We start from the raw sequence: 17,678 nt of genomic DNA on the forward strand, positions 1-17,678 counted from the left end.
GCAGCAGAGAGAGAAGGGAAAGCAGGCTCCCCTCTGAGCAGAGAGCCCAATGTGGGCCATGATCCTAGATCATGACCTAAGCCGAAGGCAGAGGCCCAACCCACTGAGCCACCCAGGCGCCCCTCAGTTTCATAAGTTTTCATTCTTACCTTGGTACATTGGATATTTTGCTCCCTTACCCTTCTTCCACCTACAGACCTGTTGTGGTCTTACTTGCCAGCAGACCTTTGCAGTAGTTAACGGGTGTAGTGGTTCATGGCAGCTACCAGGGTTGGTGGAGAAATGTCACAAGCTGGCTGCTTCTGAGGCTGTTAAGAGCTTTAGAAAAGTGTGAGTGTGAGGAAAACCAAAACTGAATTTGTGTGGAGAGGGTATGTTGCCACATGTGGGTGCAAACTTGAATAAGGAATTCGCTGTATCTTCAAAGTACCATAGTTCTAAAAACTGTACTTATACCTGCAACTTCCTGATATAGAGGTACCATTTCATAGACTACAACAGCGATTTGTTAGGAAATATTGGCCAAGATTTAAGAAAAATTAATTAAAAAAATAAAACTTTATAATATCATCTGGGCAAAGATCACAAACTTTTTTCTTTTCCTAAAATACTATAAATTGCTGTTAAACATATTTTCCCCTTGTCTTTTAAAAAGGGACTTAAGGTATGTGTTTTGAAATACAGTTAGGGGTACCTGGGTGGCTCAGTCATTAAGCGTCTACCTTCGGCTCAGGTCATAATCCCAGGGTTCTAGAATCGAGCCCTGCTCAGCAGGGAGCTTCTCCCTCTCCCCCTGCTTGTGTTCCCTTTCTTGCTGTGTGTCTCTCTGTCAAGTAAATAAATAAAATCTTTAAAATAAAAAAATTTAAAATATGTTTGAATTACAGTCTGGGGGAAAAGTATAATCTGTAGATGGAGCTAGCTGTCAAAAGTTATGGTTCCATTAACACCAGATAGCTGAATGACCAGATAGCTGAATGACCTTCTCTTCTCAAAAGTTATGGTTCCATTAACACCAGATAGCTGAATGACCAGATAGCTGAATGACCTTCTCTTCTCAAGATCTCAGGAGTGTTACTGTTAAAGCAGATATAAAATATGGGTTTTTTTCCATATTACTGAACCCTCCCCCTCAACAGATCTGGGAAGCAGAAATAAGCAAACAATTTGTATTGATGCCAGATTTGCACATGTTCGAACATTTCAAAAGAAATCAAAGAAAATAACATCCAGACTTGTTACTCTAGCTACTGAAATCCAAAGACCAGCCATAAGTAGAGCATATAGAAAATGGGGCTCATACCATCATTTGAGAGATTTATTCTACCTTCCAATGTATGGTTTTAAATACATACTTTAATCTGGACATTCCTATTTATGAGTTTGTGTTTTCAGATGTTATTTTTTTGGATTGCTCTTATAATAATGAACTCTTCCTATATAGGTATGAAATCACCAGAAGAACAAGTGGTGTATCTGCCACCACAAGAGGCCTTTCCTAACGACCCCCGGGTAATAAGTAGACAGAGAAGTTCTGATTACCAGTTTCCATCCTCTCCATTTACAGACACACTAAAGGGCACCACTGAGGAGGACGTGTTGACAGGTCAGGTGGTGACAGTGGAGGAGCAGTGTGTGCCAGCAGCAGAGCCGCCCACAATGAGTGAAACCACAGAGAGGACAGTGTTAGGAGAGTACAATCTCTTTTCTAGGAAGATAGAAGAGATTTTGAAGCAAAAGAATGTTTCATATGTCAGTAGAATTTCCACACCTATTTTTTCAACACAAGAGAAGATGAAACGGCTTTCTGAGTTCATATATTCTAAGACTTCCAAAGCTGGTGTACAGGAGTTTGTAGATGGCTTGCATGAGAAACTAAATACTATTATTATCAAAGCATCGGCCAAGGGTCGCAATTTGCCACCAGTCAGTCCCAATGATTCTGGTAGTAAGATAGCATTGAATCCTCCGGGAAAGCCTGTCCTACCAGTTTCCTCAAGTGACTTCAACAATAAACAGCTCCTTGAGCCACTTTGTAGTGATACTTTGAAAGACACCAACTCCATTGAGCAGCATTCCTCTTCAGCTTTGGGTTTAACTGAAGTAGAAGTGAACCAGCCACACCATGCCACAGAGCTGATGGTGACTTCTGATCATACTGTACCTGGTGATACTGCCCGGGAACCGGTAGAAAAAGAAACAACAAAATCGCCCAGTGATGTAAACATTTCTGCCCAGCCAGCTCTTTCAAATTTTATAAGCCAGTTAGAACCTGAAGTATTTAACAGTTTGGTTAAAATCATGAAAGATGTCCAGAAAAATACTGTGAAATTTTATATTCATGAAGAAGAAGAGAGTGTGCTCTGTAAAGAAATAAAGGTAACTAAATGAGAAGGTAATAATGGGAATGCTATATAAACTTGTCTTACTGGGTCTGATCTCTATAAAATGGAGGGGGATTTTTTTGTTTTTAAATGTTGACCATATATTTTCATAATTTAAAACAGTGGAATAAGACCAGTAAGTTCAATTAAATGTAGAACCTCCAAGTATCTTCGAATTTAGAATCTTGTTTTATCATGATTTTATAGACCATTTGTATATACACTGCAAATACCATTAAACTGTTGCTTCAAAGATTTTAAATGTTTCTTACCTGAGTTTTTAACTAGAAAGATACAGAGAGGTAGAAGAAGCTGTTAGTGTTTATTTCTTACGGGGGGGGTTTCATCAGTCAAATAGAAAAAAACTGCCCAGGGATGACCTAATGGTGACATATATATATAGTCTTTTGGCATTTCTTGATACCCTGATCATGTCAGGGTTCCCTACAGCCTTTTTGATCAAAAACCATGATGATCCTCAAAGACTCCCCAATCATGAAAAATTCCTCAGTGCAAGGTATATTTTTTTCTACTGAAGCTACAGAGTAAGACTAGTCTTTCAAGTATTTGATTTTTAAAAATACATGCATGTATTTGTATGTGTAGATACAGACATATATAAAATTTGTAACAGGTAAATTATGACACAAAGTAATAGCTGTATCAGTATTTAATGTTAACAGTATTTACTAAACTCTAGGATTTTAATCCCTTCAGGAAATGATACAGGTTTTAAAATAAATGCCTGTTCCCATTTATGGAATTAACTTATCATGACAAGTTTCTGCTTGTTTTGTTAGAGGAAGCAGAAGGTACTATAAATAAATGCCTTATAGCTGAGAGTGGCCCAGAATCTGTGCTGCTATGTTCTGAGCCTTTGTCAGTTTGGGAGTTCTTTGATGTCAACGTATTTCATGTAGCATGCCCTTGAGAACATGAAGAACATGGAAATGAAGGAGGTAGAAGAGTGCTCAGTGTGCCTTCTTTACTGCTAATTCCCTGTGATTTCTTAGGAGGATAAAATCAGACGTAGAGGAGTTTTCTTGGTTGCATTTTGCCCTGTATTATTGAATATAGAGCTGCTTAACTTTTTCCATCCCCAGCAGCATGTTCAAGTGTAGTACTTGGTGGGGAGGGGAAATAGCTGTGTGTTGGGGGTTCTAGTTGAGAGGATAGAGTGGATCCAGCCCCCCACTGTGCTCAGCATCATCCTATCTTCCTCACCACATTAATTTATACACTAATTGTATCACACAGAAAATATACTGACTTATGATGGTGCATTTATTTCATTCTACCATAGAATAAATCTTGTTTTTGTTACTATGTAGAAGAGAAGGATGCTGTGTTTTACAAATCAGATCAGAACTTTCTTTTAATCAATATCCATTAGAAAATATCCAGCAAAAATGTTAAAATAGAGTAAAAATACTATTAATAAAATTTTAAGCATCTAGAATAAGTCCAACAGACTTATTATAGGAGTTCAGTGGTCTCATTTAAAATGAATTCACAGTTAAATCTTCATAAATGTAAAAAGACCAAAAATTACAAGCTGGCCTGTAATTTACTTTCTCATTACCAGTCTGTAAGCTGTTTGAGATCTGCCCAGAAGCTGTAGAGGTTAGATCAAAATCTAATAATGTAGAACATGCTGCTTCAGTTCAGGGCTACACAGAAATATCCTCTTTGAGGTGATGCTTGTAGACCGTTCTTGATAGAGCAACAGACTTTGTGAGGCAAGCTGGGTTTAGACTTAATGGCTGTCTAACCAGCCTTGCCAACCTTGAGAAAATTAATCTGCTCCCGTTATCTGTGAAACAAGGAATGTGACCTTTAGGACCCTGCAGTTTACTTCAGATTTCAGGATTCTACCAGCAACCAAAGAGCAAAGGAAACTGCCTGTACCTCTCACTCTGTGTCCTTTGAAAGGTAGTACCATGTCACCAACATGGAGGGAGGTATTAGGTGGGAGGGTCTATTTTATTTGAAGTTGTGACTCTGACAGACATGGCTAAATAGTTCGTGAATGCCATACTGAAGCGCTGTATGAATGACTTTGGGATTGTTGTGAATTAAATGAGTCCAGTAGTCCGAAAAGTGCTTTGCGAGGGAAGGTGTATTATACTGGTAACCTTGCTGCAAATAACCAAGGGCTTCCCTTGAAAGAAGAGGAAAATGAAATGAGAGAGTGGTTAATGATTGGGCTCTGGGTTGCCCAGAATAAATGATGGAACTGGGTTAAGAACCTGGGCTAATCCATTGTTCTTACGGTTCTTTTTGTACCCACCACTGGCATTTACTTCACTTTGATTGCATAGCACTGTAACATTGTGACCGTGGCATGGCTATTTAGGCTCAAATCTATAGATTCTGTAAGAAGAGTGGAACTGATGATCTCTAAGGTCCATAGTATAAGGTCATCATTACTAGTGGCCATTTCTAAGTGACTACTTACCAGTTGATCTTGCATTTCTGGTGTTGAGTGGATATTTGCAAAAAAAGGCTTTTAATGTTGATTTAGTTTTTCTCTTTAACAGGAATATCTTATCAAATTGGGCAATACAGAATGTCATCCAGAACAGTTTTTGGAAAGAAGATCAAAATTAGATAAACTATTGATTATTATTCAGAATGAAGACATTGCAGGTTTCATTCATAAGGTAGACTGTTAAGTCAAATTCACTACTATTTTGGTTATAAAAATTCCCTTGTTTTAAAATCTTACGGTCTTCGAGGCTAAACTTTGTTTTTAAAATATCCTTATAAGGTCTAAAGGAGGTAACTTCAGGTTTGGGAGATTTAGGGCTTGAGATGTAAACGATCCATCTGTGAATCAGCTTGTGATCACGTTTGCACCCTTGCAAAATTTTAAATTGCGTCACATCACAGACCCTCCCTGTCACTCATCAAGCCTAAGAGTACTGACTCCTTGAATGTCAGTGAGTGTGTTGACTCTGTATTGCCTTCATTTGTATGTCCCAGGTAAAACCTGTTTGTATCCTCCCTTTGCCAGACCATTTCCCCTTTCCATTGCATTTGGAGGTACCCATACAGTCTTGGGAACCTGTCTCAAGTCCTTCTGCCCTTTTAAGGCTTTCCTGACTGCATGGGCTCTTGCTGTCCTCTGAATTCTGACTGCAGTCATAGGGCCAGACAGGTTGGCCTTCATTATTCTGTTGCCAGGTCTGTTGTAGGTCCCTTTTCGTCAGAATGTTCTGTTCATGGTATGTACCCAGGACAGAAATGTTGGTTTATGTCTTTGGATATGTTGGGAATATTTTTGTATTTTGTTAGACTTCTCTTGTAGGTTACTTCACACTTGAGTCTTACCATTTCATTCTCTTATGTCCTTATTTCTGTTTTTGTTTTGGGGTTTAAATAGGTACCTGGCTTGGTGACTTTAAAGAAGCTCTCTTGCGTTAGTTTTGCTGGTGTTGATAGTCTGGATGATGTTAAAAATCATACATATAATGAATTATTTGTATCTGGAGGTTTCATTGTGTCTGATGAATCCATTCTAAATCCGGAAGTTATTACAATTGGTAAGATTTATGCTTTATTTGGAGTATGAACTTTGTCCTTTCTGGGTTTTTTTCTTATAAATGACTCATGCTTTTAAATGTATTGTTATCTCTGATTGGCAAAATGGATGAATACATTACCATCATTTTATTACCTCAAATTTCTTTCCTTGTCTCTTAGTCACTGCACATTTCCTCTAAATCTTTTATAAAGCAAGTCTGTCTGCACCGGTTGCATTTGGATCCGTTCTGCTTTGTTATTGTTACTAGCATGTTTCTGTTACATAGATGTTCTTAAGTCTAAGAGTATATATAGATATCTGTCTCCATTTGAGGGTAAAATACTACATAGGGAAGTAGATATTTCTGTATAGTATCAACAAACATTTCTTACATAACTGATTGTTGAGTGACTTTTCTTGAATTTAAAATAAACTTCATTATCTCTAACAGAGAACCTTAAAAATTTTTTGACATTCCTTGAAGAACTTAGTACTCCAGAAGGAAAATGGCAATGGAAAGTCCACTGTAAATTCCAGAAAAAACTAAAGGAATTGGGCAGGTAAGAGTTGAAAAACAGGGGCACCTGGGTGGCTCGGGATTAGGCCTCTGCTTTTGGCTCAGGTCATGATCTCAGGGTCCTAGGATAGAGCCCAGCATCGGGCTCCCTGCTTGGTAGGGAGCCTGCTTCCCCCTTCTCTCTGCCTGCTGCTCTGCCTACTTGTGATCTCTATGTCAAATAAATAATTAAAATCTTTAAAGAAAAAAGAGAGAGTTGGAAAACAACTACATAATTGTTGATGTCAACATTGTGTTCATTTTTCTGTGTTTATAGCAGTTTTCACAGATGTCCTTAGCCAGTCATAAGGGGGAATGTAGTTATTTTTCTAGCCTGTTTGGAAATAGTATTCTTATTTAGGTAGAAGTTTGCTAAAGTTGAAGTTCCATTAGGTATGTAGGTAAAATTGGTTTAATCTTTGCCACTTGAGGGTTTAGAATTTAAAAAAAGAGAACAGTCAGCACTCAGTTTTTTTTTTTTTTAAACCAAACTATGTATGCCAACTAAATTAGGCTCTCTCCCAATGGAGAACTACCTTAGGCAACTAATCTATTTACACATATACTGAGACATTAATCCCAACATGATAAGGGGATTTGTGATTAGGACATTTATTTATGTAAGTAGTTGATTTCCCCAGTGATTCTTCTATTACTAATCCACTTGAAAGGCTCCACAAATTATTCTATAATAAGATGGATTTTGGATCTTATTAAATATCTATATATTTTAGAGTGTCTATATAGTATATTTACATATTTAAGGATCTAAGAGACTCGCCAGTTAAGAATTGTTTTACATTCTGTCAACCAGCATTTTTGAAGCTTAATGGGAAAACATTTTTCTTCTAATACCCTAATACTTTCTATGGAACACTTAGGGAAATTAAGGTTTAAATGACTGACAAGTATTTAACTTTTTATAGTAATTCACTTCTTAAAAACTTGTTTTATCTTCAAATTATGTGAAAATAGGCATTGGAAGAGCCTTTACTTTTGTGTAATGGATAACAGTAAGCAGATAATAATGAGGCCCAAAGGTGTGACTGGTGCAAAGTTAGTACCCTCATCTTGCTGACAACAGTAGTTTCTACCAATTGTTGCCTTGTGCTTGGAGGTGTACAAATAGTTTCGAGCCATGTATTTTTTTGAAAGAAAGGTTTTTTTTTTTTTGGTCCTCCTATGCCCTTTGTTCACATTCTAAATTAGTAAAGCTAAAGGGGAAAGTATTGTTATTCAGTAGGTACAATGAGATTGTAGTATAAAGCTGAACAGCTGGCTCTCAGGCTTTGCAAAGAAAGCCCCTGGATGTCAGCATGGGTTGCACAATTCCTGCTCCCCTCCCTCTCCTAGGAAGCACCCGTCCATCAGGCAGTGAACTAAAGCAGTGCAGTTGTCACTGGTTGCCTCAATTGAGAAATTACGGTTTTAATTTGAAGCAAAAACATCCATACTGAATTTTAGAAATGCAGATCCAGATATTGAACTACTTACTTCCACAGATTGAATGCTAAAGCTCTAAGTCTACTGACACTTCTGAATGTCTATCAAAAGAAACATCTGGTTGAAATTTTGTCATACCACAATTGTGATTCACAAACTCGAAATGCTCCAGAATTGGACTGCCTTATCAGACTTCAGGCTCAAAACATACAGCAACGACACATAGTTTTTCTAACAGGTAAAGAGTGCCATCTTAATAAGCTTTTTATTATAAATGTAGGAATGTGGACGGAAGGGTATTGTTGCCAGTGGTGGGTGTTAAGTACTTTCGTGGGGGTGGCATCATCGTCTGTCTGTCCCACGTAGGTTTTCACGTTTTATACCCGAACCTTTTTATTTTTTTCATTTAGAAAAGAATATCAAGATGCTCTCCAGTTATACAGATAATGGAATAGTGGTTGCGAGTACTGAAGACTTTATGCAAAACTTTAAAAATCTTGTGGGCTATCACAACTCAATCACAGAAGAAAACCTTCCACTGCTTGGTGCTAATGAGACTCTTGAGTCACAGTCAGGTAACTTTTCAGTAGTCTTACTTTTCTTTAAGGCAGACAGAAAAAGAGGAATGGTTTTGTGTCGTTTTCATAGAACAAAATGCCTGCTTTGAAACTACTCGCCCTCTGTGTAAACAGCTTCAGGGGAAGTGTTTCAAGCCACTTAGCCACTAAGCCGTTCTTAACGTACACAAAATCTCATTTATTATACTATAGTCAATAAAAGCTCTTAAGTATGCTGGATACTACCAGAGTAGGCATTTTCTCTTTTGAGGGTATGTAAACTTTATCGGCTGTTGTCAGCAGAGGGATTTTTTGTTTTGTTTTGTTTTCAAAGATTTTATTTATTTGACAGATCATAATTAGCCAGAGAGGCAGGCAGAGAGAGAGAGGGAAGGAGGCTTCCTGCTGAGCAGAGAGCCTGATTCGGGGCTCGATCCCAGGACCCCGAGATCGTGACCTGAGATGAAGGCAGAGGCTTAAATCACTGAGCCACCCAGGCGCCCAGAGGGGTTTTTTTTTTTAAAAAAAGGACACCAGATAATGGGGAATTTAGCATTGAGCTACAGAATCTCCCCAGATGTATATAGGAATTTAAGTACAAGGTAGTAGGAATATATCCATAGCTTTAGTGTTTTGTGAGATGGCCTCTGCTTTGGTTCTAGGTTTTATGTTAAATGAAAGATGTATGTACTTTATTTTTGATGAAAAGCAGAGATGATCAAACATTTGCTAGAACTAACCAGTTTAGTCATAATCCAGTGAAGCTAGATGTCAAAATTTTTATTTTTTATTTGTCTTGTCAAATACTGAATTACCGTATAACTTTAGATGCTGTTTTGACATTAACCCCTTTGGAGCTGGGAGTTGGGATTTCCCAACATTAAACGTGAACACATTTCGCAGAAGCTTTTAGCATCGGATTATCTGGACATTCACACCTAGTGTGAGTGTTGTGACTAAGTGAACTTGTGGCAGAAGACCAAGCTTTAAGGGATTGTGGACTTGCAGACCCTGACGCATTATATTGTGTGAGTAGTGTATAATTTTAAAACTTAAACAAATTGTGTATTTCAATAGAGGAGGACTTTTTGTTTTTTAAATGTAGCTCTTTTAGAAAACGATGAAAAGGATGAAGAGGATATGTCTCTGGATTCAGGGGATGAAATCTCACAAATAGAAGTATGCAGCAATTTTCATTCAGAAATATTGGCGAAAGAGACCAAAGGATCACGTGGAACAGATCAAAATAAGAATATTCAAATTGAGTTGCAATCGTCTCTTGACGTGCAAAAAAGTTTATTAGAAGATAAGACTTATCAAATTGATTCTGAAGAAAGAGCTTCTGTTGCTATAGTATGCTCTGAAGGAGAGAACAGCAATGCAACTGAACAAGATTCATATAGCAACTTTCAGGTTTATCACAGTCAATTAAATATGTCCCATCAGTTTAGTCATTTTAATGTTCTTACTCATCAGACATTTTTGGGGACACCATATGCCCTTTCATCAAGTCAGTCTCAAGAAAGTGAAAATTACTTTTTATCTGCTTATACTCAAAGCTTGGACAGAGGTAAATCTCCATCTCCATTAAGTTGGGGGAAAAGTGATTCTTCCAGGCCTTTTTCAAAAGAGAAATAGTAACTTTTTTTTTTTTTTTTTTTTGGAAATAGGTTGTTAATGGACTTTATCTGTTTCTTATAAGTGAATTAACAATTTATATTTCATTCTCTAAACAAAGGTTTCTTGTCCTTCCTCAAATGTTTTTTTTTTCCTCTTATTTAAATCATGATGGCCTGTAACAGTTGAAGCATCTGAAAACTGAAATAAATATATATATTTTTAACATATATTGTACTTGAATTATCTCATGTTGGCACTTTTTAAGTTCTACATTTATAAGTTACCTATACCTGCGCTTCAAATTGAAGCCTGTTTTATATATATAAAATCAGATAATTTGCAAAAGGACAGTCAACAATGGCTTTTCTTCTCCCCATCAGATGATACCAATTACTTTTGCTAAAATGATGTACCAATCAACTATTGTATTTATTTTAAGCTTTTGTATAGTATTTTATACAGGTATAAGCCAGTGATATCAACAGATACTTATTGGATTTTGGTTCAATACCTCAAGATTTATCTAACAGTGAATGCAGTTTCAATTTAGATGATAAACTATGTATATAAGTAAAATTTAGGACATAATACCAGGCAGCATTATTTTATCTTTAGGCTTAGTCATGTAAAAATTGCCTGTTGCTAAAATTTTGGATCAACCTCTTATTCGAGGTGTTTGATCATTAGTTTTCAGTGCTTATTAGTATGGTCCTGGATGTAACCAAATTCAATCCCATACTTCCAAAAGATAGGCTTCTGTTGGAAGAACTTTGTTACAGATTTTTAAATTAGTAGTGTTAGAGAAATTTAAGTATATTTTTGAGGTGGTAAAAACTTAAGTGCTTTACTAACTTAATATTCACAGATAAAGTATAAGATGATAAATTTTAAAACCATATCTGTTCCTTATAACTGCCTGCATTAGAAATGCAAACTTGTAAAATGTTTTTGTAAAGTCCTAAAACCAGAAATTAGAGGAAAAAAACGGAGCTATTTTAGTTAAAGTTGGGATGTGTTAAGTCAGACCTTCCTTTGGCCCCTCAGAAGAACTTGGGAGAGTTCTAACCTCTTAAATCTTTTTGTAGAACAAAATACCTAAGTGGTATTCCAATAATAAGCTACATAAGTATAGAAGAACGTGGTCTGTGAACAGGTCAGAAACCTGTCTTAAGGTAAGTAGAAAGTGTTTAAATACCTAGATTGTGATAGAGCAAAAAAATGTTTTTTTACTAAGCTTTACAAAAATGTCTGTTTTATTGTAAAAAATGTATATATACACACACACAGCGTTTACTACATAATGTACAAGTTTTAGATAAGCATTTATAAAATCTAGGTTATTTGGAAAATACAGTAATGCAATGAACACAGTTTATAATTTAGAAGCAACAAATGTGAAGGATTTGATTTTCTACATTTAAAACGAAGAATTAAAATTCTCTTCTTGATTTGCAGCTAAAGGCATGAGATTAGTTTCCAACTCCCTTTGCTTCTGGAGAAGGCCCTGAAATCACATTGATATGTTAGTAAGGTGTGCAGCAGACTTGCAAATTACTCCTATTTTACATCTCTGCCCTTCTAATCCAGAATTACATTTACATTACTTTAAGAACCTGTAATTAATTCAGTTACTTGGCTATAGCTTAAGCTTTATCTTTGTCATGTTAAATTTTAACCACTCAAAAACCTACACCAGACTTTCTCACTTGGATATTGTGTAGCTACCACCTATGTGTAAGATTATGTTTTTCGCATAAAAACCAATAGGGATGATTTTTTTTCCAAGTCTGCATAATTGTGGAGCTGAAATCCCCTTAAAGGCTCTTAAAATGGTAATGAGACACACTGAAGGAGTCTCCCAACATCCAGTGTTTATCTTGACTGCCGTGACCTTAGTGGCTTAGACAAGGCCCTGCTGAAATTAAGATGTGGTTACTATACAGGTGGGTCACTATGTACATGGTCTATATTCCTGCCTCTTGACCTCACAACTTTTACCTCTATTAAGAAAGTGCCTTGTCACTTTAAAGGAAAATTTAAAAGATTTACTGCTTGTTACATAATCTATATGTAACCATTTAAAGAACCAAAAGATACTTTCTACGTAATCGTTACTATGATTTTCTAGCTCTATGTGAACAAATTGGGAAAGCAACGCGTGAATCGACAATTTGAAATGCAAGAGGCATATATGTAAATGACTGGACATGGAAAAGGGCACTCCTGAAGTGGCAATTTATTTTTCCTAAGATCAGGGATTGGTATTTAAAGGCCAGCTGATAAAGGTTATATACACTTAAATATTGAATGTTACTAGATTTTATTCTTGCCTGAGCAAGCTAATGAGAAATGACAATAACTGACCTGGGAGGAGATGTAGTCTGATGGGTAAGGTTAAGGTTATGTGTATACTTTCACACCGAATTTTATTATTATTCTTTGGGACTTGCAAATATTCTGTTCTGAACACTGCCAACACATTCAATTAAAAACGTGAACTGATTACTTACTAAGAATCCATTAAAGGATAATTGTGTATTTTCTGTCTTGGGTTTTAGGGCTTATTAATTCATGACTAGTACCTTTAAACATGTATGCGCTTTTTTTCCTTCAATAAAATTGTCTTAATATTAGAACTGTCTCACGATTTCATACTGGAGTATTGTGATGTGAATCAAATTGAAGGAAATAACTTTTTAACTGGGATGTGGTAAAAGTCCCATATAATCATGTAACCAATTAAGCCTTTAAAGTAAATTCACCCTTCTGATACACAGTCCTCCATTAGCCATAAACAGAAAAGTTACATTCACACTTGGTGAAAAAGCTCCTACCTGTCTCAGTTCTGATAGTCCCTTAAGGATTGCTTGCTGTCGGTCCCTGTTTTTCACCAAGTTAGGATTAAGAAGTGGGTCCCTGACATCAGCATCAAAGAGCTGCCGTTGTTCTTGGTCACAGGCTGCAGACAGATGAAAGTGGTAGGTTAAATACATCTCCAATATGATACTCCCTATGTCTAAGGACTCATTAATAAACTTTTAGTAATGGACCCCAAAATAGAAATTCTACCCATCCACGGGCAAGAAAATTAGTTTGGATTCTGAATTTTAGTTTGGATTCTGAATTTAGTGTTGCAGGGAAGGAGGAAAGGATACTTATGTTTACTTACCATGTGGATTTTGGTACTGAAGATCGTGGGTTAAAGGCCTTGACAGTGGTGCATCTGGATCAAGGTAATAAATCTCATTGGTTCGGACATAGGGGATAAAATGGGACCGTTCAGGAAGTCCAGGTGATGTTTCTGTTTGACTGTCTTCTAAGATCAGATTTTGTCTTTCGTAATTACTGTTTTTTAGAGTTTGTTGTGTTCTGTTTTTCACCACTGGAACTGGTGGTGGTGACTGAGACCTGTTTTTCCCCCCAAAAAAGCACAATTAAGGACTAAGAAGCTTTAATGCAAAATTATGTATTTGAGCATATCTACTCTTCAATCACATTTCAATTCAGTCTACACATAACACCTTTGGAACACTAGGAAGACAAATGAGTTCTATACTTTTCCTAAAATGGCAAGAGAATAGGATGACTTCTTACTTGGCAAGGATATACAGAGGAAAAATGAGGATCAACACTAGCTGGGCTGATTTAAGACTAGTGTTTCTTTGATAATTCACCATAAAACAATATACTTACCATGTGAACCAAACTTCCTGTTACAGCCACATTCTGACAACTCTAACCTACCTGGTTCATGCACAAAAGCATAAAATAAAATTTCTAACCATCTAAATCTCCTACTGTAGCTCAATTTCTCATTATCCCTCCTGGTCATTTCTTCATAACCTCCTCAATCCAAGCAGAAGGTCTGTTGCACTTGTGACATAACTGGAAAGTCAAAACTTTTATTTTTTTAAAAAGATTTAGAGACAGAGTCCCAAGCACACTCTGTGCTAAGCATAGAGCCTGACGTGGGTCTCCATCCATGACCACAACCTCATGAAACCAAGAGTCAGTCACTTAACTGACTGAGCCAGCCAGGTGCCCCAGGTCAAAATTATTTTAGCTAAGCTTGCCAGATCTACATTCCTACCTAGATAGTTACGCCCAGTCCAAATTGGGCCTTCAAATTTTAGGTAAAATGTCAGCCACATTTCCCTTAAACCTGTATATCTCACCTCTAAGTTCCTACACATTACTGGTTTCTGACTTCATATATATACAAGCTTTGATTTTACCTATATTCTGAGCAAATATTTTGTACTTTTGTCCCACACAGCACTAAGTAACTATGGAATCAATCCAGTCCATAACGTACCTTTCCTTGCTGAAAGAATTAATTTTCAGAGGCTCTTCTTCCTAAAGGGTAGAAAAATGCAGACAGAGTAGCAGTACTGCTGTATGTCCCCACAAATACTTCTTAAAATTTGAGATAATCTGAGGATAACTGAATAACAGATATTGGATAATGGGACAGATTTTATATTTTCCAATCACAGAATCAATGCAGTAATTCCTGACCTTGTAAAATTATCCTCTGTCTATATGAACTACAAACAAGAATTCTGAATGGCTATTAAAACAATGAACAGCATTCATCTATTATACAAGGTTAAAGTGTTGAGTTTTTCTGTAAAGGACCAGATAGTAAACACTTTCAGCTTTGTGGGCCATGTGGTGATCTCTTACAACTACTCTAAGCCAGACACAGACAATTCATAAAAGAATGAGCATTTTTGTAAAACTTTTTATAAAACCTGATTTACAAAAGCAGCAGCATGATGGATTTGCCCACAGGCCACAGTCTGACAGCCCCTAGTATAAACTAAAGTATATTTCTTAAATTCTTGCTCAGATACAGAGCCACCTTATCAAAATACACATGTGGGGAACTGTTTTCAATCTAGAAACATCAATACGTACTTTAAAAATATTTTTAAGACAGAAAAATTTTACCTTTTTCATTAGATGCCACCTGAACCTTGGCTCAGTTTCTTGAGATGAAGGAAGAACTGGTGAAGTGCCTCTATTTTGAGAGAGATGTCCAGGACTATTTCTTTCTACCAAATTAAGCAGTTCCAGCTGCCTTCTTACTTTTTTTTCTTCTCTCTGCTTTTGAAGCTGTTTGGGGTACTTTTCTGATGCTGGAATATACCTTTTGAGTGGTTTGTTTATATTCCAATCAGGCCTTTTAGGACATTTCTTCATAAGTGCTTTCTCTGTCCTTGCAAACTCGTTACACTGATCATCACACCAACTGTTTTCTTTTTCTAGGTTGGCTCCTTTAACCTGATTTATTAGTTCCTCTTTGTCCTTCTTAGTGTTAAACTGTTCATTAAATTCTGCAGGAATCTCAGGAGATGAACAGTTTAGAATTTCCCTCTCTATTACTGTTCCACAGAATGATTCTGCATTGGTGAATGTTCCTGTATTTAAGTCATCTAAAGAAAAATTTCAGAAGATTAATTTTTAATTGTTATAAAACACAGAATTTACTGCTTTATTTTTTCCAAAGGCATTATAGTTTTGTAACTATAAATTCTGTATAATTAAACAACTTCTATTCTTCCTGCCACCTTCTGGCAACCAGCATTCTACTTTCTGTTTCTATGATTTGACTGTATTAAGTACCTCATACAAGTAGAATCATACAGTATTTGTCTTTTAATGATAGGCATTATTTCGTATTAGCATAATGTCCTTGAAGTTCACCCTGTATTTGTACAGCATATGTCATAATTCCTCCCTTTTTAAGGCTGAGTAATATACCATCATAGGTGTATATCACCTTTGTTTATCCATTCATCTTTCAAGGGACAACATTTGGATTGCTTCTGCCTTTTAGTTACTGTGACTAATGTTGCTATGCACACTGGTGTCCAAATGTCTCTTCTCACTTTCCAGCTCTTTTGAGTATATATCCAGAACGGGAATTGATGGACCATATGCTAATTATATTTTTGATTTTTTTTTTTAAAGATTTTTTTGTTTATTTATTTGACAGACAAGATCACAAGTAGGCAGAGAGGGAGATGGAGAGGACAAGCAGGCTCCCTGCTGAGCAGAGAGCCCAATGCAGGGCTCGATCCCAGGACCCTGGGATTACAACCAGAGCCTAAGGCAGAGGGCTTTAACCCCCTGAGCCACCCAGGCGTCCCTATTTTTTAATTTTTTGAGGAAATGCTTTCCTATAGTGACTACTGTATTTTGCGTTACCAATAGCGCACAAGGGTTCTAAATCTTATATTAAACCATTTTTAAGTATACCGTTCACCGTACCAAACAAACCCACAGTACTCCACAATTTTCAGACGCTTTCATTTACCCCAAACAGAAACCCTACATCCACTAAGTAGTAACTCCACATTCCACCCTCCCTCCCCACCTCTCCACCTTCCATCTCTATGAATTTGTCCATCCCACTCTCGATTCCTCCCACAAGTGAAGCTATAGGGTATTTGTGTTTCTCGGCACTCCTGCTGAACACAGACCCACATTATTTACTCAGCAAGGTGCCTTGGTCATCCATGCCATAAAATGTTTCACAACTTAAGAAGGTTCAGTCTTTTGTGGAGCCCAATGCCAGGCTTGAACTCACAACCCTGAGATCACGACTTCCGGTAAGACTGAGTTAAGACACTTAGCCATCCAGACTCCCCCAGATGATTTGTTCTTAACATCACATAATACAGACCATTTTTTAAAAGAAACTTTTCACAAGACTGTCCTGGCTTTCACTTAGAATATACAAAAGCCATATAGTACAGAATATCATCTTGTATATCTAAGAGTATTTCCTTCTCAGCAAAAGTCTTATCAGTGGTAACTGACAAAAAAGGGAGATGCTAAGTTTTTTTTTCATAACTTGGCTTGAAATTAAAGTACATAAATACACAGGATCTGGAAAATGTCCTTCCACTGTCTAAAGTACTGGGAAAATGTCTCTTATACCTCCCTTCTTGGAGTCAAATTTTTAGGGAAATGTTGATGAAAAGTCATGTGTTTCTTTTTGTACTTTTAGATCCATGTGACTCATATACCATTATATTCTGCCTGCAGACCATGGCTAAATCACATAAAACACTGGAAAAGTTTACGCAAAAAAGACCTGAAATTTTCTTCTTACATGTTTACAGATGTATTCAGCTGTAACAGCTGTGAAACCAGTTGAACAATTTTACAAAATTTCAAAATCTTTGACTCATGATTAATTTTTTTTTTTAAAGATTTTATTTATTTGACAGACATCCCAAGTAGGCAGAGGGAGAGAGAGAGAGAGAGGGAGGAGGAAGCAGGTTCCCTGCCTAGCAGAGAGCCCAATGCGGGACTTGATCCCAGGACCCTGAGATCACGACCTGAGCTGGTGGCAGAGGCCTAACCCACTGAGCCACCCAGGCAGCCCTTCATGATTAAAATTTTAAATACACAATTAGCTAATGAAAAAAGGTCTTGCTACACATTAAAAATTAATAGTCCATTTATTGCTCTCTTATCCTGGACACTTAGCAGGTTTGTTATTCCAGGATGGAGATGCTGTAGGACCAATCCCTAGTAAGGCTGCCTAGCCTGCACCATTCTAATACTGGATATCTTCC

At 36.9% G+C, this 17,678-nt stretch overlaps 2 protein-coding genes across 14 annotated transcripts in view; one reads left to right on the forward strand and one right to left on the reverse strand.

Moving 5' to 3' along the window:
* The window catches only part of TASOR (transcription activation suppressor), a 51,789-nt gene extending 41,476 nt beyond the window's left edge, over nt 1-10,313 (forward strand). Inside the window, exons 18-24 of one of the 4 annotated variants that reach the window (XM_044253335.1) lie at nt 1,445-2,379; nt 4,925-5,047; nt 5,770-5,929; nt 6,362-6,470; nt 7,969-8,147; nt 8,320-8,484; nt 9,572-10,313. In XM_044253335.1, coding sequence (XP_044109270.1) covers nt 1,445-2,379; nt 4,925-5,047; nt 5,770-5,929; nt 6,362-6,470; nt 7,969-8,147; nt 8,320-8,484; nt 9,572-10,104 — 2,204 coding nt within the window. In that variant the 3' untranslated portion in view covers nt 10,105-10,313. Of the gene's footprint in view, nt 1-1,444; nt 2,380-4,924; nt 5,048-5,769; nt 5,930-6,361; nt 6,471-7,968; nt 8,148-8,319; nt 8,485-9,294 lie in introns of all 4 variants that reach the window. The other 3 variants (XM_044253336.1, XM_044253338.1, XM_044253337.1) reach the window with 3 other exon arrangements.
* Nucleotides 10,314-11,321: 1,008 nt separating this feature from the next.
* The window catches only part of CCDC66 (coiled-coil domain containing 66), a 54,865-nt gene continuing 48,508 nt past the window's right edge, over nt 11,322-17,678 (reverse strand). For all 10 annotated transcript variants that reach the window (XM_044253346.1, XM_044253341.1, XM_044253340.1 and 7 more), the window contains 5 exons: nt 15,040-15,524; nt 14,402-14,442; nt 13,256-13,494; nt 12,921-13,045; nt 11,322-11,590 (listed from right to left, as the gene is read on the reverse strand). In XM_044253346.1, coding sequence (XP_044109281.1) covers nt 11,504-11,590; nt 12,921-13,045; nt 13,256-13,494; nt 14,402-14,442; nt 15,040-15,524 — 977 coding nt within the window. In that variant the 3' untranslated portion in view covers nt 11,322-11,503. The remainder of the gene's footprint in view (nt 11,591-12,920; nt 13,046-13,255; nt 13,495-14,401; nt 14,443-15,039; nt 15,525-17,678) is intronic.

Source organism: Neovison vison, chromosome 6, assembly GCF_020171115.1.
Source record: "Neovison vison isolate M4711 chromosome 6, ASM_NN_V1, whole genome shotgun sequence".
In the NCBI taxonomy this organism is placed as follows: Eukaryota; Metazoa; Chordata; class Mammalia; order Carnivora; family Mustelidae; genus Neogale; species Neogale vison.